At 35.8% G+C, this 23,557-nt stretch overlaps 1 protein-coding gene across 5 annotated transcripts in view; it reads left to right on the top strand.

Annotated features, from left to right (window-relative positions):
* Window positions 1–23,557, top strand: part of UCHL5 (ubiquitin C-terminal hydrolase L5) — a 47,768-nt gene that overhangs the window by 22,280 nt on the left and 1,931 nt on the right. For 3 of the 5 annotated variants that reach the window (XM_032621700.1, XM_032621683.1, XM_032621695.1), the window contains exons 6-10: window positions 28–158; window positions 1,544–1,607; window positions 9,324–9,426; window positions 10,265–10,378; window positions 20,160–20,258. In XM_032621700.1, the coding sequence (XP_032477591.1) occupies window positions 28–158; window positions 1,544–1,607; window positions 9,324–9,426; window positions 10,265–10,378; window positions 20,160–20,258 (511 nt within the window). The remainder of the gene's footprint in view (window positions 1–27; window positions 159–1,543; window positions 1,608–9,323; window positions 9,427–10,264; window positions 10,379–20,159; window positions 20,259–23,557) is intronic. The other 2 variants (XM_032621688.1, XM_032621706.1) reach the window with 1 other exon arrangement.

Raw genomic sequence — 23,557 nt, 5'->3', positions numbered from 1 at the left:
CTCTCACTGTTTTTTTCTTCACTGTAGACAGCAAATGTTTGAATTTGACGCAAAGACATCAGCAAAAGAAGAAGATGCTTTTCACTTTGTCAGTTATGTTCCTGTTAATGGAAGACTGTATGAATTAGATGGATTAAGAGAAGGACCGATTGATTTAGGTAATGTGTTTACTATTCCTGGTATTTCACTTTTGATAAGGAAAAAAAGATTGGGTGTTCACCTTTGGTTTAGCCCTAGTCCTGCTTAAGTTTAGAAAGGGGAGGTGACTGTGAGGTGTGATGCCATGCAGGCTTTAAGCTCTTCATTACTTTATGAAATTAAGTAACAGGTAGTTAGGACATGTTGACTACTGTAGTTGCATTGGGACCTTTAGTTTTTTTCCTACAGGAAAAGTTTTTTAAACCCATAGATTGCATAATTTATTTTTAATTTTTCAGTTAACTTTTAAAAACTACTTTTTTCTATGTAACTAGTGCATTAATGTGTTGTCCTTTGTGCCAAAGGGTGGATTTGTCCTGATCCCACCCCATCTCCTACCTTGAGCTAATGATAAATGGTTATTGAGGATGAGGTGGTTCTGATCTAGTAATGAACTAATAGATCCACAAAAGAATATTAACTCCTTATTTTTACCTCATTAAGTTTTCTTTTTTTTAAATTAGGTTTAAGTGCAGTGTAACCTGTTTTAATGGAATCTAATGTTATCTGCTGTCCATAAAACTTTATACTTTCAGATTAAAAAAAAAAATTAACACATTCATTTTGCTTGTTCTTATTGACCTTGCCCATGTCTAGAACTAATACTTCATCTAATGCAGATTTACATGTTTAAAAATATTTATTTTTCTGTGTTTCTTAAAGAAAATTAATGGAATGTTCTTTTAATTCTGTAGAAGCTGATTTTCTCTGGTTTGGGGGTTGATCTGATCGCTGCATTTTTTTCTCTTGGCTTCTATCTGGTCAGCCATTCTCTATTCATTAGATCCATGAGATATAAAGGAAGTAAAATATAAAACAGAACAGCCAGTTTTGCTATACAACTGGTGGCTATACTAAAATTTAGGTAAAAAAGAGGATTAAAAAACTGGGTAAAATCGGTTTTGCATTGTGTGTGGATTTCATTTTCTTTTTCTGTAGTTATGATGGTGGGGAGTCAGAAAAGGATTGAATCCTTATTTTGTTACTAATATGTGAGCTGGTTTTTCTTAGCCCTCTGTCTCATCATCTGTAAAATGAAGGTAGTTACCCTTATCTCACAGAGTCGTGAGTTTTAATGAAATAATTTCCTAGTTCATTATTTTCTCAAACATTTGTTTAGCACCACTAAGTGACGCAACAATGTGGAAATGCAAATTATGATAATACTGTTTCCCCTTACCATTACTAAGAAAGTAAGAGTTGGAGCTTAACATAGTTATGCTAAAAGGTTTTTTACTATCCTGAATTTGTCAAAATATTAGTAAAAAGATATTTTGGACCAAACTTTTGAAATAATATTAATGTTGATTTTATTTGACATAAATGCTTTTACATTTCTTCCTAGGTGCATGCAATCAAGATGATTGGATCAGCGCAGTGAGGCCAGTCATAGAAAAAAGGATACAAAAGTAAATGCTCAGCTAATCTTATTGGCATAACTAATGTTCTCGCTTTTAAACCTTTATTTTATCATTGTTTAAATGATAGGTGGATAGTGATATTTCATTGTGGTTTTAATCTGCATTTCCCTAGCGACTAATGTTGAAAATCATGCCTTTTGTTTATTTTGTAATTGGATTGTTTTTTTGACTCTTGAGCCTTGAAGTTCAGGCCTCTCACTGTTGTGGCCTCTCCTGTTGCGGAGCACAGGCTCCAGACATGCAGGCTCAGCGGCCATGGCTCACGGGCCCAGCTGCTCTGCGGCATGTGGGATCTTCCCGGACCGGGGCACGAACCCGTGTCCCGTGCATTGGCAGGCGGACTCCCAACCACTGCACCACCAGGGAAGCCCCAAGCCTTGAAGTTCTTTACATACTCTAGCTATCACTAGTCCTTTGTCAGACACATTGCCTGAAAATATTCTCTCCCAGTCTATAGCCCATCCTCTCCTCCTCCCAACATGGTTTTTCACAGAGCAAAAGCTCTTAATTCCAGTGAAGTCCAATTTGTCAATCTTTCCCACTGTGAGTTGTATTTTTGTTGTCCAATCTAAGAATTCTTTGCCTAGCCCTAGATCCCAAAGATTTTCTCCTTTTTTTCTAAAAGGTTTATATAACATTTTACATTTAAGTTTATGATCTATTTTGAATTAATTTTTGTGTGGTGTGAAGTTAAGTCAAGGTTCATTTTTTTTTTCCTCTGTCCAATTGGTCTATCACCGTTTGTTAAAAAGGCTATCCTTTCCTCCTCTGAACTGCTGCTGCACCCTTGTAAAAAAAGAAATCCAGTGGGGCATATTTGTGTGGGTCTATTTCTGGTTCACTGTTCTGTTCCATTGATCTGTTTGTCTGCTGTCTGCAAGTACTACAGAGTCTTGATGACTGTGGCTATATTGTAAGTCCTGAAATCAGGTAGACTGATGCCCTCGACTTTATTCTTTTTCTTCAGAATTGTTTTAGCTATTATAGATACTCTGCCCTCTATGTAAATTTTCGTATAATCTTGTATCTACAAAAATTCTTTTTGGGATTTTGATAGGAATTGTGTCAAACATCAATTTTAGGAGAATTGGCATTTTTACTATATTGATTTTTCCAATCCATGAACATAATATGTCTATCCATTTACTTGGATCTTCTTTAATTTCTTTCATCAGCATTTTGTAGTTTTCCGCATGCTAGTTCCATATGTATTTTGTCAGATTTTTACCCAAGCACTTCATATTCTTTTGAGTGATTAGAGATGATACTATATTTTCTTTTTTGTTCCATGTGATCATTGTTAGTGTGTAGAAATAAGGTTGATTTTTTTCTTTCTTTGTCTTGTATCCTTCAACCTTGCTAAACTCACCCACCAGCTTTAGAAGTTTTGTGAATTCCTTGACATTTCCTACATATTGATAGATGATCATGTCATTTGTAAATAGGCACAGTTTTGAATTTGGCTATTTCTAATTTAAGTTTTATCAGTTTTTCCCTTACATATTCTGCAGGTCTCTTGTTCGTTGCATAAACATTTATGATCACTATTTCTTCTTAGTGGATTGACCTTTTTATCATTATGCAATATTTCTCTCTAGTAATTTTCTTTGCTCTGAAGTTTACTTTATTTCACAGTAATATAGCCACTTCTGCTTTGTCTTGATTCATATATGCATGATATATTTTTTCCATCCTTTTACTTTCAGCCTACCTATGTCATTGTATTTGAAGTGAATTTCATATAGACAGCATATATTGAATCATATTTTTTAGTCCACTCTGCCATTTTCTGTCTTACTGGGTGGATTGAGACCATTTACATTGAATGTAATGGATTTATAAAATTACGTATAACATGAAATGTATATTTAATATGTAATTATTAATGTCTTATGGTTTAAATCTGCCATTTAAATTTTTTCTCTTTGTTCTGTTTTTTTGTTTGTTTCTCTGTTTTTCTTTTACTGTTTTTCTGTGAGTTACTCAGACATCTATAGTGGTTTTGAGTTTATTTCCTTGTGTGGCTTTTCTAATGGTTTCTCTAATTTATCCCAATCTACTGGTGTTAACATTTTACCAGTTTGAGTGAAGTGTAGAAATCTTACCTTCTTTTATGTACTTTTACTGTCCATTGTTATAATTGTCTTAAATAATTCCTCTACATACATTTAGGACTCCATCAGACAGTATTATAATTTTTGTTTTAACCATGAAGCATAATTTTAAAAACTTAAGAGAAGGAAAATGTATTTACCCATATTTTTACTTTTTCCATTGTTCTTTCTTCTTCATGTTCCAGAACTCAATTCTTTTATCGTTTCCCGTCTGTTTAGAAAACTTCATTTAGCCATTCCTTTAGGGTAGTTCTACTGTCAACAGAATCCTAGTTTTTCTTCATCTAAGAATGTCTTGATTTCCCTTTTATTTCTGAAGGTTATTTTCACTGTATATAGAATTCCGTGTTGATAGTCTTTTCTTTTAGCACCTAAAAATTGTTATGTCGTTCCCTTCTGGCCTCCATGGTTTCTACTGATAAATCCACTGTTGTTCAAACAGTTTTTGCCCTATAGATATGGTGGTGTTTCTCCTGTTGTTGGTTTCAAATTCTTTTTCTTTTTGGTTTGGTTTTAGTTTTCATATATTTGAGGATGATGTGTCTTGGTGTGGATTTCTGTCCATTTATTCTATTTGGATTTTGCTCAGCTTCTTGAATCTGTGCGTTTATATCTTGTCAAATATGGGAAGTTTTTAGCCATTATAACTTGGAGAACTTTTTTAATCTCACCCTCTTTCTCACCTCTTCCAGGACTCCAATGACACAAATGTCTCCTGCTTAAGTCCCACAGGTCCCTGGGGCTCTCTTTATTTTTCTTAGTCTGTTTTCTTTGTTCAGTTGGGTAATTTCTGTTGTTCTACTTTTCAGTTCACTGATTCTTTCCTCTGTCTCCTCCATTCTGCTGTTGAACTCACCCATTCAGCTTTTTTATCATTTTATATTTCAGTTGTAAAATTTCCATTTGTTTCTTCTTTATATCTTCTATTTCTTTGCTGAGACTTTTTTTTTTGCGGTACACGGGCCTCTCACTGTTGTGGCCTCTCCTGTTGCGGAGCACAGGCTCCGGACGCGCAGGCTCAGCGGCCATGGCTCACGGGCCCAGCTGCTCCGCGGTATGTGGGATCTTCCTGGACCGGGGCACGAACCCGTGTCCCCTGCATTGGCAGGCGGACTCTCAACCACTGCGCCACCAGGGAAGCCCGAGACTTTCTATTTTTTGTTTCCAGTGTGTTCATAATTGTTCATTGGATCATTTTTATGATGGCTGTTTTAAAGTCTCTGTCAGTGAATTTGGACATCTGTCATCACTGTCTGTTGAATGTCTCTCATTCAAATTGAGGTTTTCATGATTTTTAATAGGACAAGTGATTATTGATTGAAACCTGGGCATTTTCAGTACTATATTATAAGACTCTGGATCTTATTTAAAACTTCTCTTTTAGCTGGTTTTTATGGGCACTGTTCTGGCAGGGTAAATCAGGGATGCTACCCCATTACTGCCAGGTGGAAGTAGAAGTCCAGGTTCCCCACTCTGTCTTCATTGACACCTGAGGTGGGAAGGGGTTCCTTGTTACTGCTGGGCAGGGGTTGGGAGTTCTGGTCCCCAGTAGGGCTTCCCCTGATACTACCCTGGCCGGGAGGAGTAGCAGTGCCTTGTGACTGCTCTCTACATGGCTCCACTGATACCAAAGTTGGGAGGGGGGCTTCTTTACTCCTGGATGGTAGTGACTTCGCGTTTGGCTTCCCACTTGGTTTCCTCTGACACTGCAAATAGATGTCATTACTGTTTGCAGGGATGAAAGCCCCAGCTCCCTACACCTAGCTCCCTAGCTCCTTTTCTGACACCACCCCAGGTGCCTGTTACAGCCCGGTGGGGGTGGAAGTCCAGGCTCCCTACCCAGCCTTTGCTGGCCGGTAGGGTTTGGGCCAGTTTTTTCAGTTGTGTTTGGGTATGGTAGAGTGGTTATTGTCTCAAAGTTTTCTCATGAGGTTGCCCCTTTCCTTTTTGGATAGAAAGAGCAGACTGTTGGTGCTTTTTTTGTCTGTGCCTGTTGGCATTTGTCAATTGATGGCTTCTTTAACTCCAAGGCCAGGACATACGCAGCAGAATGATAATCCAGAGACTTCACCACTGTCATTCTTGGGTCCTGGTTCCCTAGCATGTCTACCTTCTCTTCACTTCAGAATTTTAATTTTTTTCATTTTTTAAAAAATATATGTCTAGATTTTTTTAGTTTGATATTTTTTACTGGGAGGAATAGGGAAATCGAAGTCCCATAAGCAGAGTTTTAAAAACAGCATTTTTACATAGTTCAAAGTGCTACAGATATACTGGGCCATATTCTTTCCAGTGAATAGAACTATTTATGAGAAGCTTTTGCAGGTGAACTAATACAAAAACAGGCTTACATTTTCTACATGTTTTCATCTGGTTAAGTGCCATTTACATAATGTTATGGATAATCTTTCCAATGTCAATCCTTACCATAAACAAGCTTATACTGTAAGATGTTTCATTGGTATCAGAGTAGTGAAAATAAAACAGTATTCAGAAACTTTACAAGAGATTATTTGTAACATATTACATAAATATTTATATGTTTGTATATGATAAAAGTACAAGTGAAATGTAAAACATATATTAGTTAAGAATAGAAACAAAATCATGATTTGGAAAAAATTATATAGTAAGGAATATAGTTAATACCATCAAGATGCCAGTAAAATTAATTCAACAAATGTGAGGTCTTAGTTTAATTATTTTTTCTAATTGAGATAAAAGGTAATTGATAGTTCCCATATTTTTTGTGAAAGTATGAGAACTGATGAAAACACATTATTTCAAATGTCTAGGAGGTACTAAAATATTTAATAATATATTTGTGATTGATGGAAATTTAGCTGATTTTTTCCTTTCATATATGAAAGCTTATTTATTTGTCTATAGACAAAAGTATTAATAAATAAATTTATATTGAAGTATAGTTGACTTCTAATACTGTATTAGTTTCAGGTGTACAACATATTTTTATAGATTATGCATCATACAAAGTTATAACAATATTATTGACTATATTCCTTGTGCTAAATGTTACATCCCTGTTTATTTATTTTATAAATGGTAGTTTATACCTCTTAATCCCCTATTTCACCTACCCCGCCAATTCCCCACTCAACTACTAGTTTGTTCTCTATATCTGAATTTGTTTGAGTTTGTTTCTGTTTGGTTGTATTTGTTTTGTTTTTTATAGTGAAATCATATAATATTTGTTTTTCTCTGTCTTACTTATTTCACTTAGCATAATACCCTCTAGGTTCATCCATGTTGTTGCAGATGGCAAGATTTCCTTCTTTTATATGGCTAAGTAATATTCCATTGTGTGTGTATAAAACATCTTTTTTATCCATTCGTCAGTCAATGGACACTTAGGTTGCTTTCATATTTTGGCTATTGTAAATAATACTGCTATGAACATTGGGGCACATACATCTTTTCAAATTAGTGTTTTTATTTTCTTTGGAAAAATACCTGGAAGTGAAATTGCTGGATTGTGAGCTTTTTATATATTTTGGATATTAACCCGTTATCAGATATATCATTTGTAAATACCTTCTCCCATTCAGTAGGCAGCCTTTTCATTTTGTTGGTGCTTTCCTTTGCTGTGCAAAAGCTTTTTAGTTTGATGTAGTCCATTTGTTTATTTTTTATTTTGTTTCCCTTGCTCGAGGGGACAGATCCAAAAATTATTGCTAAGACCAATGTGAAAGAGCTACTGCCTATGTTTCTTCTAGGAGTTTTATGGTTTCAGGTCTAACATTTAAATCTGTAATCCATTTTGAGTTTATTTTTATATATGGTGTGAGAAAATGGTTTAGTTTCATTCTTTTACATGTAGCTGTCCAGTTTTGCCAACAACACTTATTGAAGAGACTTTTCCCCATTGTATATTCTTGCCTTCTTTGTTGTAGATTAATTGACTGTGCGTTTTGTGGGTTTATTTCTGGACTCTATTCTGTTCCACTGATCTATATGGGTGTTTTTGTGCCAGTACCATACTGTTTTGATTATTTTGGCTTTATAGTATAGTTTGAAGTCAGGGAGCATGATACCTTCAGCTCTTTCTTTCCCAAGATTGCTTTAGCTATTTGGGGTCTTTTGTGGTTTCATACAAATTTTAGGAGTATTTGTTCTAGTTCTGTGAAAATAGGGATTATTGAATCTGTAAGCTGCTTTGGGTGGTATGGACATTTTAACAGTTTTAATTCTTCCAATCCATGAGCATGGTATATCTTTCTATTTGTGTTGTCTTCAGTTTTTTCATCAATATCTTACAGTTTTCAGAGTACAGGTCTTTTATCTCCTTGTTTAACTTTATTCCTAGGTATTTTATTCTTTTTGATGCAGTTGTAAATGGAATTGTTTTCTTGATTTCTCTTTCTGATAGTTCATTATTAGTGTACAGAAATGCAACAGATTTCTGTATTTTGATTTTGTATGCTATAACTTTAGTGAATTCACTTATTAGTTCTAATAGTTTTTTTGGTAGAATTTTTAGGATTTTTTTGTATTTAATATCATGTCATCTGCAAATAGTGAGTTTTACTTTTTCCCTTCCAATTTGGGTGCCTTTTATTTCTTTTATTTTTTTTTGTATGATTGCTGTGGCTAGGACTTCTAATACTATGTTGAATAAAAGTGGTGGGAGTGGGCATCCTTGTCTTGTTACTGATCTTAAAGAAAAAGCTTTTAGCTTTTCACTGTTGAGTATGATGTTAGCTGTGGGTTTGGCTTAAATGACCCTTATTATGTTGAGATTGTTCTGTCTATACCAAGTTTGTTAAGAGTTTTTATCATGAATGGATGTTGAATTTTGTCAAATACTTTTTCTGCCTCTATTAAGATGGTCATGTGATCTCTGTCCATTGTTTTGCTGATACAGTTATAACGTTGATTGATTTGTGTGTATTGAACCATCTTTGCATCCCTGGAATAAATCCCACTTGATCATTATGTGCAGTCCTTTTAATGTATTGTTGAATTCTGTTTGCTAATATTTTATTGGGGATTTTTATCTGTGTTCGTCAGGAATATTGGTCTGTAATTTTCTTTTTCTGTAGTGTCTTTGTTTTTTGTATCAGGGTAATGCTGGACTCATAGAATGAGTTTGGAAGTATTCCCTCCTCTTCAGTTTTTTGGAATAGTTTGAGAAATAAAGGAATTAACTCTTCTTTAAATGTTTGGTAGAATTACCCTGTGCGGTCCTCTGATCCTGGAGTTTTGGTTGTTGGGATTTTTTTGTTTACTGATTCAATTACATTACTAATAATCAGCCTGTTCAGATTTTCTGTTTCTTCCTGATTCAGTCTTGGAAGACTGTTTCTGGGAAATTATCCATTTCTTCTAGGTTGCTGAATTTATTGGTGTATCATTTTTCATAGTATTCTCTTATGATTGTTTGTATTTTTGTGATACTGGTTGTAACTTCTCCTCTTTAGGAAAGATTTTTTTTTTAATGTCAGTTTCTATGGTTAGCCAATTGGTAGATCTGTGTTTACCCCAGAGAATAAGGGGGTAATCACAATAGATTATCTTAATTGTAATAGTGTTACATTTCTTTACTACATTATAAGCTTTAATTTTTTTTTAGGTACAGTGAAGGTGAAATTCGATTTAACTTAATGGCCATTGTGTCTGACAGAAAAATGATATATGAACAGAAGATAGCAGAGTTACAAAGACAACTTGCTGAGGTTTGTGGCCATGTTTTTATGTACAAAGTTCTAGCTTAGTTATTCTCTCAGGGAAACCATTTATTTTCTTTTTTCCTTTTTTCCTTCTTTCTTTCTTTGTCTGAAATATAGATTTAATCAAGCATCCTGAGTGGTGATTACAAGAATATACTCTGGAGTCAGGCTTCTTAGATTCAGCTCCTGCCTTTGCCACTTAGTGGAAGTATGATTTGAGTGTATTTCTTTGTGCCTCAGTTTCTTCATGTAAAGTAGGGATAATAGTATTTACCGTAAAAGGTGGTTGTGAAGAATAACTGAGATAACATATATATAAACCACTTAAAAAAAAGTGACAAATAGTATGTGCTAAATAAGTGTGAACAATTTACTGTAATTTCATTATATAATTAAGCAAGTTAGAATATATTTCTTACAGAATTAATTGGGCACGTTTAGATTCACATGTAATCTTTACTATCCCTTATGATTATCTTTCTAGTAAATATGATTGGAGAAGAGAATTAGTAATAGACAGACTTTTTTACGTTCCTTTGATCACATTTTCATGAGTATATTTAAGCAGATTTACTTTATAGCTCAACAGCAGATTATAGCAATTCAGTTTGCTACAGTATAGATTATTTTTAGATTAAAATTCATATGTATTGTTGTAGAACATAGAAAATTGGAAGATACTACCTAGCTTTTATCCTTTAATATTGCAGTTAGTAAGCTGGTATTCCATCACCAATATTAAGAATAAAATTTGAAAATGATTGTACTATGTTTATCATTTAAAAATAGTTTAGACTTAAGCCTCAGTCATTAGGGTGTGTTATTTCTTTTTCTTTCCCCTAAGGAGGAACCCATGGATACAGATCAGGGTAATAACATGTTAAGTGCTATTCAGTCAGAGGTTGCCAAAAATCAGATGCTTATTGAAGAAGAAGTACAGAAATTAAAAAGATATAAGGTACGTACCTTTTATTTGTTCCTTTAATGTTTTAGTATAGAGTGGTATATTTTGACATGAAGGTATGTTGAATGCTTGATTGTTTTTTCCCCATAATTTACACTTTTTCAGAATAATGTGTTGATTCCCTGGCATCCTAAAAAGGTAACTAGTGAGGTTTCTTTCCTTTTTTTTTTTCTTTTTTCAAGTATTATTACAAACAGATATTTAACATATTTGATGCTAAAGTTCACTGCAGTTATTGATGCTCAGATTATCCCATCTTTAGCCATTGGAAGCCACTTCAGGCTGTCTCCTAAGTCCTTTTGATGTGACTCTCTTCATCTTTCATAGCTTACTTGCTTTCTAGTATGACAAGATGTTTCAGACTCATCTTGTACATTTCCTGCTTCAGACTTGGAATCAGCCATTTTTTCAAGAAGTCCTGAGTGCTTTTGGTGAGAAATCGTATTTAGAAACCATTACCTGATTGCTCAGAGTGCTCAGTCATAACTGATTCTTCTTTACTTCTAGGACTTTTCAGAGCTAAGAAATAAGTTTTTATTTGTTTCTTTTATTTTTGAACAGAAAATGCAACATGAATTCATATTAATACTCAAATTTAGGATAAAAGGGCTTTATATTTGAAGTTAAGCATTTGTATCTTTTCAGCTTAAAGTCTTGGTTTCTATCAACATTAACATAATTACCTATTTTCTTTATGCTATCTATATTTGTATGTATATATAAAAAGGTTCAGAATAACAGTGCCAGTAGTATTAATAACAACTGAGAAGTTTTTTCTTCAGTTAATTTTTTCGTTAGGATGTATTTCATTTTGGATGTGCAATCAAATTAGCATATTTTAAAATTCATCTGAAAAAATTTTCTCTTGGTGTCATCCTATCACCAGTTTAATACAAAGTTGGATTCGTTTTTTAAATTTTGCTTTCCAGTTTTTTTACGGCTTAACATTTTTAAAATTTATTTTAATTATGTCAAACATTATATAACTCAGAGTAAAATATTAAGCAAGGCTGTCTTTAATAATGTCATTCTCCTTCACTTGCAGTCTGTCTGATAAGCTTTTTTTTTTTTTAAGCATCTTTATTGGAGTATAATTGCTTTACAATGGTGTGTTAGTTTCTGCTTTATAACAGAGTGAATCAGTTATACATATGTTCCCATATCTCTTCCCTCTTGCATCTCCCTCCTTCCCACCCTCCCTACCCCACCCCTCTAGGTGGTCAAAAAGCACGGAACTGATCTCTCTCTGCTATGTGGCTGCTTCCCACTATGTTTGGTAGTGTATATATATCCATGTCACTCTCTCACTTTGTCTCAGCTTACCCTTCCCCCTCCCCATATCCTCAAGTCCATTCTCTAGTTGGTCTGTGTCTTTATTCCCGTCTGGCCCATAGGTTCTTCATGACCTTTTTTTTTTTTTTCCTGGATTCCATATATATGTGTTAGCATATGGTATTTGTTTTTCTCTTTCTGACTTACTTCACTCTGTATGACAGACTCTAGGTCCATCCATCTCACTACAAATAACTCAATTTCGTTTCTTCTTAGGGCTGAGTAATATACCATTGTACATATGTGCCACATCTTCTTAATCCATTTATCTGCTGATGGACACTTAGGTTGCTTCCATGTCCTGGCTATTGTAAATAGAGCTGCAGTGAACGTTGTGGTACATGACTCCTTTTGAATTATGGTTTTCTCAGGGTATATGCCCAGTAGTGGGATTGCTGGGTCGTATGGTACTTCTATTTTTAGTTTTTTAAGGAACCTCTATACTGTTCTCCATAGTGGATGTATCAATTTACATTCCCACCAATAGTGCAAGAGGGTTCCCTTTTCTCCACACCCTCTTCAGCATTTATTGTTTGTAGATTTTTTGATGATGGCCATTCTGACCAGTGTGAGATGATATCTCATTGTAGTTTTGATTTGCATTTCTCTAATGATTAATGATGTTGAGCATTCTTTCATATGTTTGTTGGCGATCTGTGTATCTTCTTTGGAGAAATGTCTATTTAGGTCTTCTGCCCATTTTTGGATTGGGTTGTTTGTTTTTTTAATATTGAGCTGCATGAGCTGCTTGTACATTTTGGAGATTAATCCTTTGTCAGTTGCCTCATTTGAAAATATTTTCTCCCATTCTGAGGGTTGTCTTTTCATCTGAGGGTTGTCTTTTCATCTTGTTTATAGTTTCCTATGCTGTGCAAAAGCTTTTAAGTTTCATTAGCTCCCATTTGTTTATTTTTATTTCCATTTTCCTAGGAGGTGGGTCAAAAAGGATCTTGCTGTGATTTATGTCATAGAGTGTTCTGCCTATGTTTTCCTCTAAGAGTTTGATACTGTCTGGCCTTACATTTAGGTCTTTAATCCATTTTGAGTTTAGTTTTGTGTATGTGTTAGGGAGTGTTCTAATTTCATTCTTTTACATATAGCTGTCCAGTTTTCCCAGCACCATTTATTGAAGAGGCTGTCCTTTCTCCACTGTACATTCCTGCCTCCTTTATCAAAGATAAGGTGTCCATATGTGCATGGGTTTATCTCTGGGCTTTCTATCCTGTTCCACTGATCTATATTTCTGTTTCTGTGCCAGTACCATACTGTCTTGATTACTGTAGCTTTGTAGTATTGTCTGAAGTTAGGGAGCCTGATTCCTCCAGCTCCGTTTTTCGTTCTCAAGATTGCTTTGGCTATTCGGGATCTTTTGTGTTTCCATACAAATTGTGAAATTTTTTGTTCTATTTCTGTGAAAAATGTCAGTGGTAGTTTGATAGGGATTGCATTGAATCTGTAGATTGCTTTGGGGAGTATAGTCATTTTCACAGTGTTGATTCTTCCAATCCAAGAACATGGTATATCTCTCCATCTATTTGTATCATCTTTAATTTCTTTCATCAGCGTCTTATAATTTTCTGCATACAGGTCTTTTGTCTCCTTAGGTAGGTTTATTCCTAGGTATTTTATTCTTTTTGCTGTAATGGTAAATGCAAGTGCTTCCTTAATTTCTCTTTCAGATTTTTCATCATTAGTGTATAGGAATGCCAGAGACTTCTGTGCATTAATTTTGTATCCTGCTGCTTTACCAAATTCATTGATTAGCTCTAGTAGTTTTCTGGTAGCATCTTTAGGATTCTCTATGTATAGTATCATGTCATCTGCAAACAGTGACAGCTTTACTTTTTCTTTTCGATTTGGATTCCTTTTATTTCTTTTTCTTCTCTCATTGCTGTGGCTAAAACTTCCAAAACTATGTTTAAGAATGGTGAGAGTGGGAAACTTTGTCTTCTTCCTGATCTTAGTGGAAATGGTTTCAGTTTTTCACCATTGAGGGTAGTTTGCTGTGGGTTTGTCATATATGGCCTTTATTATGTTGAAGAAAGTTCCATCTATGCCTACTTTCTGGAGGGTTTTTATCATAAATGGGTGTTGAATTTTGTCGAAAGCTTTCTCTGCATCTACTGAGATGATCATATGGTTTTTCTCCTTAAATTTGTTAATATGGTGTATCACATTGATTGATTTGCATATATTGAAGAATCCTTGCATTTCTGGGATAAACCCCACTTGATCATGGTGTATGATCCTTTTAATGTGCTGTTGGATTCTGTTTGATAGTATTTTGTTGAGGATTTTCACATCTATGTTCATCAGTGATATTGGCCTGTAGTTTTCTTTATTTGTGACATCTTTGTCTGGTTTTGGTGTCAGGGTGATGGTGGCCTCATAGAATGAGTTTGGGAGTGTTCCTCCCTCTGCTGTATTTTGGAAGAATTTGAGAAGGATGGGTGTTGGCTCTTCTCTAAATGTTTGATGGACTTGGCCTGTGAAACCATTTGTTCCTGGGATTTTGTTCGTTGGAAGATTTTTAATCACAGTTTAAATTTTACTGCTTGTGATTGGTCTGTTCATATTTTCTATTTCTTCCCAGTTCAGTTTTGGCAGGTTGTGCATTTCTAAGAATTTGTCCATTTCTTCCAGGTTGTCCATTTTACTGGCATAGAGTTGCTTGTAGTAATCTCTCATGATCTTTTGTATTTCTGCAGTGTCAGTTGTTACTTCTCCTTTTTCATTTCTAATTTTGTTGATTTGAGTCTTCTCCCTTTTTTTCTTGATGAGTCTGGCTAATGGTTTATCAATTTTGTTTATTTTCTCAAAGAACCAGCTTCTAGTTTCATTGATCTCTGCTATCGTTTCCCTCATTTCTTTTTCATTTATTTCTGATCTGATGTTTATGATTTCTTTCCTTCTGCTAATTTTGGGGGTTTTTTTGTTCTTCTTTCTCTAATTGCTTTAGGTGTAAGGTTAGGTTGCTTATTTGAGATGTTTCTTGGTTCTTAAGGTAGGATTGTATTGCTATAAACTTCCTTCTTAGGACTGCTTTTGCTACATCCCATAGGTTTTGGGTCATTGTGTTTTCATTGTCCTTTCTTTCTAGGTATTTTTTGATTTCCTCTTTGAATTCTTCAGTGATGTCTTGGTTATTAAGTAGTGTATTGTTTAGCCTCCATGTGTTTGTACTTTTTACAGTCTTTTTCCTGCAATTGATATCGAGTCTCACAGCATTGTGGTCGGGAAAGATACTTGATATGATTTCAGTTTTCTTAAATTTACCAAGGCTTGATTTGACCCAAGATATGATCTGTCCTAGAGAATGTTCCATGAGCACTTAAGAAGAAAGTGTATTCTGTTGGTTTTGGATGGAATGTCCTATAAATATCAATTAAATCCTTCTTCTTTAATATATCTTTTAAAGCTTGTGTTTCCTTGTTTTCATTTTGGATGATCTGTCCATTGGTGAAAGTGGGGTGTTACAGTCCTCTACTATGATTGTGTTGCTGTCATTTCCCCTTTTACGGCTGTTAGTATTTGCCTTATGTATTGAGGTGCTCCTATGTTGGGTGCATAAATATTTACAATTGTTATATCTTCTTGCATTGATCCCTTGATCATTATGTAGTGTCCTTCTTTGCCTCTTGTAATAGTCTTTGTTTTAAAGTCTGTTTTGTCTGATATGAGAATTGCTACTCCAGCTTTCTTTTGGTTTCCATTTGCATGGAATATCTTTTTCCATCCCCTCACTTTCAGTCTGTATGTGTCCCTAGGTCTGAGGTGGGTCTCATGTAGACAACATATATATGGGTCTTGTATCCATTCAGCCAGTCTATGTCATTTGATTGGAGCATTTAATTCACTTACATTTAAGGTAATTATCGATATGTATGTTTCTATTACCATTTTCTTAATTGTTTTGGGTTTGTTACTGTAGGTCTTTTCCTTCTCTTGTGTTTCCGGCCTAGAGAAGTTCCTTTAGCATTTGTTGTAAAGCTGGTTTGGTGGTGCTGAATTCTCTTAGCTTTTGCTTGTCTGTAAAGGTTTTAATTTCTCCATCAAATCTGAATGAGATCCTTGCTGGGTAGAGTAATTTTGGTTGTAAGTTCTTCTTTATCACTTTAAATATGTCCTGCCAGTCCCTTCTGGCTTGCAGAGTTTCTGCTGAAATATCAATATTAATATTTCTGCTGAAATATTAACCTTATGGGATTCCCGTGTATGTTATTTGTTGTTTTTCCCTTGCTGCTTTTAATATTTTTTCTTTGTATTTAAATTTTGATAGTTTGATTACCATGCGTCTTTGCGTAATCTCCTTGGATTTAACCTGTATGGGACTCTGTGCTTCCCGGACTTGATTAACTATTTCCTTTCCCATATTAGGGAAGTTTTCAACTATAATCTCTTCAAATATTTTCTCAGTCCTTTTCCTTTTCTCTTGGAACCCCTATAATTCAAATGTTGGCGCATTTAATATTGTCCCAGAGGTCTCTGAGACTGTCCTCAATTCTTTTCATTCTTTTTTCTTTATTCTGCTCTGCAGTAGTTATTTCCACTATTTTATCTTCCAGGTCACTTATCCGTTCTTCTGCCTCAGTTATTCTGCAATTGATCCCTTCTAGAGAATTTTTAATTTCATTTATTGTGTTGTTCGTCATTGTTTGTTTGCTCTTTAGTTCTTCTAGGTCCTTGCTAAATGTTTCTTGTGTTTTCTCCGTTCGATTTCTAAGAGTTTGGATATCTTTACTCTCATTGTTCTGAATTCTTTTTCAGGTAGACTGCCTATTTCCTCTTCATTTGTTAGGTCTGGTGGGTTTTTATCTTGCTCCTTCATCTGTGTGTTTCTCTTTCTTCTCATTTTGCTTAACTTACTCTGTTTGGGGTCTCCTTTTCGCAGGCTGCAAGTTCGTAGTTCCCATTGTTTTTGGTGTCTGTTCCCAGTGGCTAAGGTTGGTTCAGTGGGTTGTGTAGGCTTCCTGGTGGAGGGGACTAGTGCCTGTGTTCTGGTGGATGAGGCTGCATCTTGTCTTTCTGGTGGGCAGGTCCACGTCTGGTGGTGTGTTTTGGGGGTGTCTGTGGTCTTATGATTTTAGGCAGCCTCTCTGCTAACGGGTAGTGTTGTGTTCCTGTGTTGCTAGTTGTTTGGCATAGGGTGTCCAGCACTGTAGCTTGTTGGTTGTTGAGTGAAGCTGGGTCTTGGCATTGAGATGGAGATCTGTGGGAGATTTTCACCATTTGATATTACGTGGAGCTGGGAGGTCTCTTGTGGACCAGTGTCCTGAACTTGGCTCTCCCACCTCAGGGGCACAGCACTGACTCCTGGATGGAGCACCGAGACCCTGTCATCCACACGGCTCAGAAAAAAAGGGAGAAAAAAGAGAAAGAAAGAAAGAAGAAGATAAAATAAAGTTATTAAAATAAAAAATGATTATTAAAAAAGATTTTTTTTAGTAATGAAAGAAAGAAAAGAGCAACCAAACCAAAAAACAAATCCACCAATGATAACAAGTGCTAAAAAGTATACTAAGAAAAAACGGACAGAGAGAACCCTAGGACAGATGGTAAAAGCAAAGCTATACAGACAAAATAACACACAGAAGCATACACATACACCCTCACAAAAGAGAAAAAGGGAAAAAATATATATATATTGTTGCTCCCAGAGTCCACCTCCTGTATTTGGGATGATTCGTTGTCTATTCAGGTATTCCACAGATGCAGGTACATCAAGTTGATTGTGGAGATTTAATCCGCTGCTCCTGAGGCTACTGGGAGAGATTTCCCTTTCTCTTCTTTGTTCGCACAGCTCTTGGGGTTCAGCTTTGGATTTGGACCCGCTTCTGTGTGTCAGTCACCTGAGGGCATCTGTTCTTCGCTCAGACAGGACGGGGTTAAAGGAGCCGCTGATTCGGGGGTTCTGGCTCACTCAGGCCAGGGGGTGGGAAGGGTACTGATGCGGGGTGAGCCTGCGGTGGCAGAGGCCGGTGTGACGTTGCACCAGCCTGAGGTGCGCTGTGCGTTCTCCCGGGGAAGTCGTCCCTGGATCCTGGGACCCTGGCAGTGGCGGGCTGCCCAGGCTCCCCGGAAGAGGGGTGTGGATAGTGACCTGTGCTCACACACAGGCTTCTTGGTGGCGGCAGCAGCAGCCTTAGTGTCTCATGCCCGTCTCTGGGGTCCGCCCTGTTAGTCGTGGCTCGCGCCCGTCTCTGGAGCTCCTTTAAGCAGCGCTCTGAATCCCCTCTCCTCGCGCACCAGGAAACAAAGAGGGAAGAAAAAGTCTCTTGCCTCTTTGGCAGCTCCAGACTTTTTCCCGGACTCCGTCCTGGCTACCCGTGGCGCACTAACCCCCTGCAGGCTGTGTTCACACCGCCAACCCCAGTCCTCTCCCTGCGTTCTGACCGAAGCCCAAGCCTCAGCTCCCAGCCCCCGCCCGCCCCGGCGAGTGAGCAGACAAGCCTCTCAGGCTGGTGAGTGCCGGTCGGCACCGATCCTCTGTGCAGGAATCTCTCCACTTTGCCCCCCGTACCCCTGTTGCTGCGCTCTCTCCCGCGGCTCCAAAGCTTCCCACCTCCGCCACCCACAATCTCCGCCCGCGAAGGGGCTTCCTAGTGTGTGGAAACCTTTCCTCCTTCACAGCTCCCTCCCACTGGTGCAGGTCCCATCCCTATTCTTTTGTCTGTGTTTTTTCTTCTTTTGCCCTACCCAGGTACGTGGGGGGTTTCTTGCCTTTTGGGAGGTCTGAGGTCTTCTGCCAGCGTTCAGTAGATGTTCTGTAGGAGTTATGCCACATGTAGATGTATTTCTGATGTATTTGTGGGGAGGAAGGTGATCTTCACGTTTTACTCTTCTGCCATTTTAAAGCTCTGCCTGATAAGCTTTTTTCAGAGAGTGAAAAGAGTGAAGGAAAGTTCGAATTTTGTAGGACTTTGGAAATGGTTCTTATTCAATTTGTCATGTTTGTCACAGTAGAAAAAGCAGTTTTTCATTTTAAGCTCAGTTGAAGGCAGGGATTGTTCTTTTTCTTTCTGTTGCTTACCACAGTGTCAGGATACTGCTTTGCAACACACTTAACAGCCAGCAATGTGATTTTTAGAATACATGGACCTTGGACTAGTAGGATTTCTTCAGGTGGAAGTGGTAGGGACTGGCTCCAGAGTATTTCAGGCAGGAAAAAGGAGGGCTGAATATATGGTGACAGGAAAGTAAGGGATGAAAACTTGAATGTTATCTTCTATTTTATGTGATATAAAAAAACCCTACCTATTATTCATATATTCTTATGCAATGTTGTTACATAATTAACTAATTTTTAGTAATTATCTAAAATAAAACTAAGTTTTTAGAATCTTTGCTACATTGTTGGAGAATGCTTTGTTCAAAAAAATAAAATGATTCTCATATTGATATAAAATGAACACGTTAAAATTTTCGTTCATTAATTGAGCAAACCTGTAAGATGTCACAACTATTTCAAAGAAGTCAAAGACGCTCAAATTTATATGAAGTATAGGAATATTGAAACGAATTCACAAAAGATGGAAACTTTTTTCTTCCCCTGTGGGAAGGGAAGTAAATTGAACCTCTACCAGACAGTGAAAGGTTGCAATCACGTAACTTGGGAGAGCATACTTTAGACAATGCAGTTTTCCACTGAAGCACAGACAGTCCCTACAGTCTATTTGCTTTTGGTCAAAAATAATATCAAAGAAAGATTGTTCTTAATCTCACAATAAAGCTGGTCTCATTAGGCATGGCCTTATTTACATAGGTGTAGTAGCAAGAGTGTTAATTTATCACATGGGCCTTCTAAGTTTGCTTTCCTTTTTTCTTTTTTTTTTTTTTAAGATTTAATTTTATTTATTTTTGGCTGTGTTAGGTCTTCGTTTGCTGCGAGTAGGCTTTCTCTAGTTGTGAATGGGGGCTACTCTTCATTGCGGTGCGCCGTCTTCTCATTGCAGTCGTTTCTCTTGTTGCAAAGCACAGGCTCTAGGCACGCAGGCTTCAGTAGTTGTGGCACGCAGGCTCAGTAGTTGTGGCTCACAGGCTTAGTTGCTCTGCGGTATGCAGGATCTTCCCGGACCAGGGTTTGAACCCATGTTCCCTGCATTGGCAGGTGGATTCTTATCCACTGCGCCACCAGGGAAGTCCCTCTAAGTTTGCTTTCATAAGTTAAGTTTTCATAAATGATCTCAGATTAGACTTTTAAAATCCTCTGTTATTTGCTAAGCCAAGAGTAGGAAGCAGCACCCAGGGAACTCTCTCCATATGTTTTATTGTAATTAGTCTTTATTCTCAATCGCAATGGAAGTCTCATTATTTCTCATATTTTTTTTTATGGGAATGGAGGATCTTCTTCCATTACTATTTTGAGTTGGAGACAAAAATTAAAATATCAGAAACTTAGTGAAAATACAAAGTTAGTGTGGTTTGATACATGTTTTATTTTCAGATTGAAAATATCAGAAGGAAGCATAACTATCTGCCGTTCATTATGGAATTGTTAAAGACTTTAGCAGAACACCAGCAGTTAATACCACTAGTAGAAAAGGTAAGTATTTTACTGGTGAATACTTAAATTAGATTTAGATTCTCCAAAAAATGTTTTTTGGCTTGAGAAGAGATAAAATTGGTTGAAGCTTTTTATTTTCATTTTTTTGCTCTTACTTACTGTTTTTCATCTAGAGGAACATTAGTTCAATCTAATATTGCAAAATAAAAATAAGGAATTGCATTACTGCTTTAGCTTTCCAGAATCCTTAGTGTCAGGAATTCAGGTTGTGCTATATTAGAATGAAATGTAAAACATTTTTCTTTAGCTGAAAACAAATTATTAATTTTAGTTATTGAAATAATAGATTTTTCTTATTTAACTTAGCAAAAATTTGAATTATCATCAAATTTACTACTAGAATGAAGGGGAAAAAACATAACCTAGCCTAAGAAATAGGTTTTCTTATTCCTAAGTTATTACTCTTTCCACTGAGGGAAAACTAGCATAGGTTAGTGAAAAATTTGGACCGTTAACTTAAAGACCAGAATACATGGTAGGTTTTTTTTTTTCCTTATCTTTAAGTTCATGAAGCAAAGATACATTTCAACTGAGCTGTTTGATATCATCATAAATTCTAAATAATACAAGATGTGAGTTAAGGTTTTTATATATACATTATTATCTAGATCCTGAACATGTGCTTCAACTTTTAGCATTAAATGTAAAAATTTACATTTAAGAAAATTTAGAAGAGGACTACTAAGTCTTCTCTTTTCCATATAGGTTTTTCTATTCATGTATCTCAGGGTGTTAAATCATAAAAGTCCAAGATGGGAAACTGATTTTTAAAGTTTTAGATTAACAATTAGGGTCCTGTGATCCTCAGAATTGCCTGGTTAACAGAGTACCTCGATATTATATTCTTTGTATGAAACACTATGAAATATTTCTCTGTTGAAAATATTAAACAAAATGAAATATAGACTGTTATGCTCAATTGTATGATGTATCAGGTATTAAGTATAGATAAATATTATTAGGGACCAGACAAATGTTATTAGAGAAATTTAAAATATATATGTTGTGCTTTAAAATTGGCCTGTGAGTAAACTTTTTTGGGCAAATTAAGAAAAGGACCATTCTTATTTGATTTTAATGACAGTATATTTCCATAATTTTTTAAAAAGCATAGATAGAGTACAATAGCTTTTCAGCTTTTACATTAGAACCATAATTCCTTAGTTCACATTATTTTGGACACAGGGTGGCAGTACATGAATGCCTAGTGTTAGTGGAATACCAACTCAGTCTCTTCTTGTGTTTGCATTTGTTTTATTGAATATAATACAAAGACATTATATGTCTGTTTTATTGAAAGGGTAGTTACTGACTTGCTTGTTCTTTGACTAATAATATTGTACAAGCAATATTGAGATATATTTCTTTCTGTATAGACACTATACAGAAAGATACTGTATATGCAGTATCTTTTATGTGCCTAGATTCTGAAGGGAATTCAGATTCATTATTTGATTAAAATTTTTGAAATGTTTTGATTATTTATCCAACATTTATCTAGCTGAAACTATATTTGAGGCAGTCTCTTAAAGTCAGTGGATATACACATAATTAAGACACATTTTTCTGTCTTAAGCAACTGAGTTGGGGAAAGGAATACATGATTATAGTACTGTGCTGCATAGTATTATTCTGATAAGTGCTAGAATAAAGTCATGCTAAAGATTCTGGGGGATCACAGCGTAGCTCCTAAATAGCTTTATGCCACTTAAAATTTCACGTCCACAAATTTTGAATCTGTGGTTAGAATTAAATGCTTAATTTCTGCCAATAATCAGCTTCCTTAGCACAAATATATTTTTGTTCATCTTATTTTGAAAAAAGAAATCATATATCGTATTGAAATATCACTTTCTGCTGGTAAATGCAAATGTTAAAAATTAAAAAAACAATAGATTAAGATTACATTTTATAATTATATCCAATATAAAGACTTTAGTAGTGAACATTACTTAATAAGTAATACTTCTAAGAAAAGAATTACATGTAGAATTCAGAAATGGATTATTATGTCAGAAATCCCCCCCTGGGCTTCCCTGGTGGCGCAGTGGTTGAGAGTCCGCCTGCCGATGCAGGGGACACGGGTTCGTGCCCTGGTCCGGGAAGATCCCACATGCCGCGGAGCGGCTGGGCCCGTGAGCCATGACCGCTGAGCCTGTGCATCCGGAGCCTGTGCTCTGCAACGGGAGAGGCCACAACAGTGAGAGGCCCGTGTACCGTAAAAAAAAAAAAAAATCCCCCCCTTTCCCCCAATGCCAAGTGAAAGAAGAAAAGATGTGGCTAGTCTAGGCAGTGTTGCTACTTGCTAAAGCCATCCAGGATCAGATTTCTGAGTAATTGGAGGCAGGTCCTGACTGCCTGTGATGGTGTGGAAGTATTTGACCTGTGGAAATCTTTTCATTTTACAAAATAACAAAGAGTGAGGACTTTGATTCTCCCAAGAGCATGCGGCTTTAATGAATTAGGTTAAGATATTGCCGTGTAAGTGTTCTTGTTCTATGAAGCTTCTGGTCTTATCTGATCAGTTCATTGAGTATACATTACATAAAGATTGCTCAGGAGGTAACCTAAAAATATAAAGTTATAAAACTTCTTGTGCCATATACCAAATCTCTTCCTTAAAATATAAAATAAAATCAGCTATATTAAGATTCCATTTGTAAAACTTTTATTCAGATACATTTACAATTCTTTTCAAATTTTATCTCAACCTTTATATGTATTTCTGAATCATTGTCTATCCCAGGTTTTTAATAACCACCAATAACCTACCATAATTTAGAGTCACAGATTTTGTTGCTATGGGGGATTCAAAGCACAGTACTGAATTTTGTACAGATTTTACCAAGACGTTATAATTCAGTTGGTAATAAATAACTAATCTGCAGAACTTACTTTTTCTATCTCTTAATAGAAATAAGGTAGAAGAATAAAGTTATCTGCAATAATACGTACATTAATACCTATGATTACAGAATTATCTGACTTCAGTCAGCAATTTTTAGTATCTCACTAGCACACTAAATAGAAGGAAAGTATTTCTTAACAGTGAACATTTTTTCCATGCTATTTTGAAATACAGTATTTTTTATTTTTCAACAAAGGCAAAACAGAATACAGGCTTTCAGTTTATATCTCAGATATGTTACTTAGCTGTTATGTTATTAGCTGTTGCTTTTAGGCAAGTTATTTACTTTATTATAGAATCTATTTGCTCATCTATAAATTGGTAATCACACTTCACATTCTTAAGGATTAAATGAGATAATATTGGTCAA

The sequence above is a fragment of the Phocoena sinus genome, chromosome 1 (genome assembly GCF_008692025.1).
Source record: "Phocoena sinus isolate mPhoSin1 chromosome 1, mPhoSin1.pri, whole genome shotgun sequence".
NCBI lineage: Eukaryota > Metazoa > Chordata > Mammalia > Artiodactyla > Phocoenidae > Phocoena > Phocoena sinus.
Note: the sequence above shows the minus strand (reverse complement) of the source record. Positions and strands in the feature narration are given on the sequence as shown.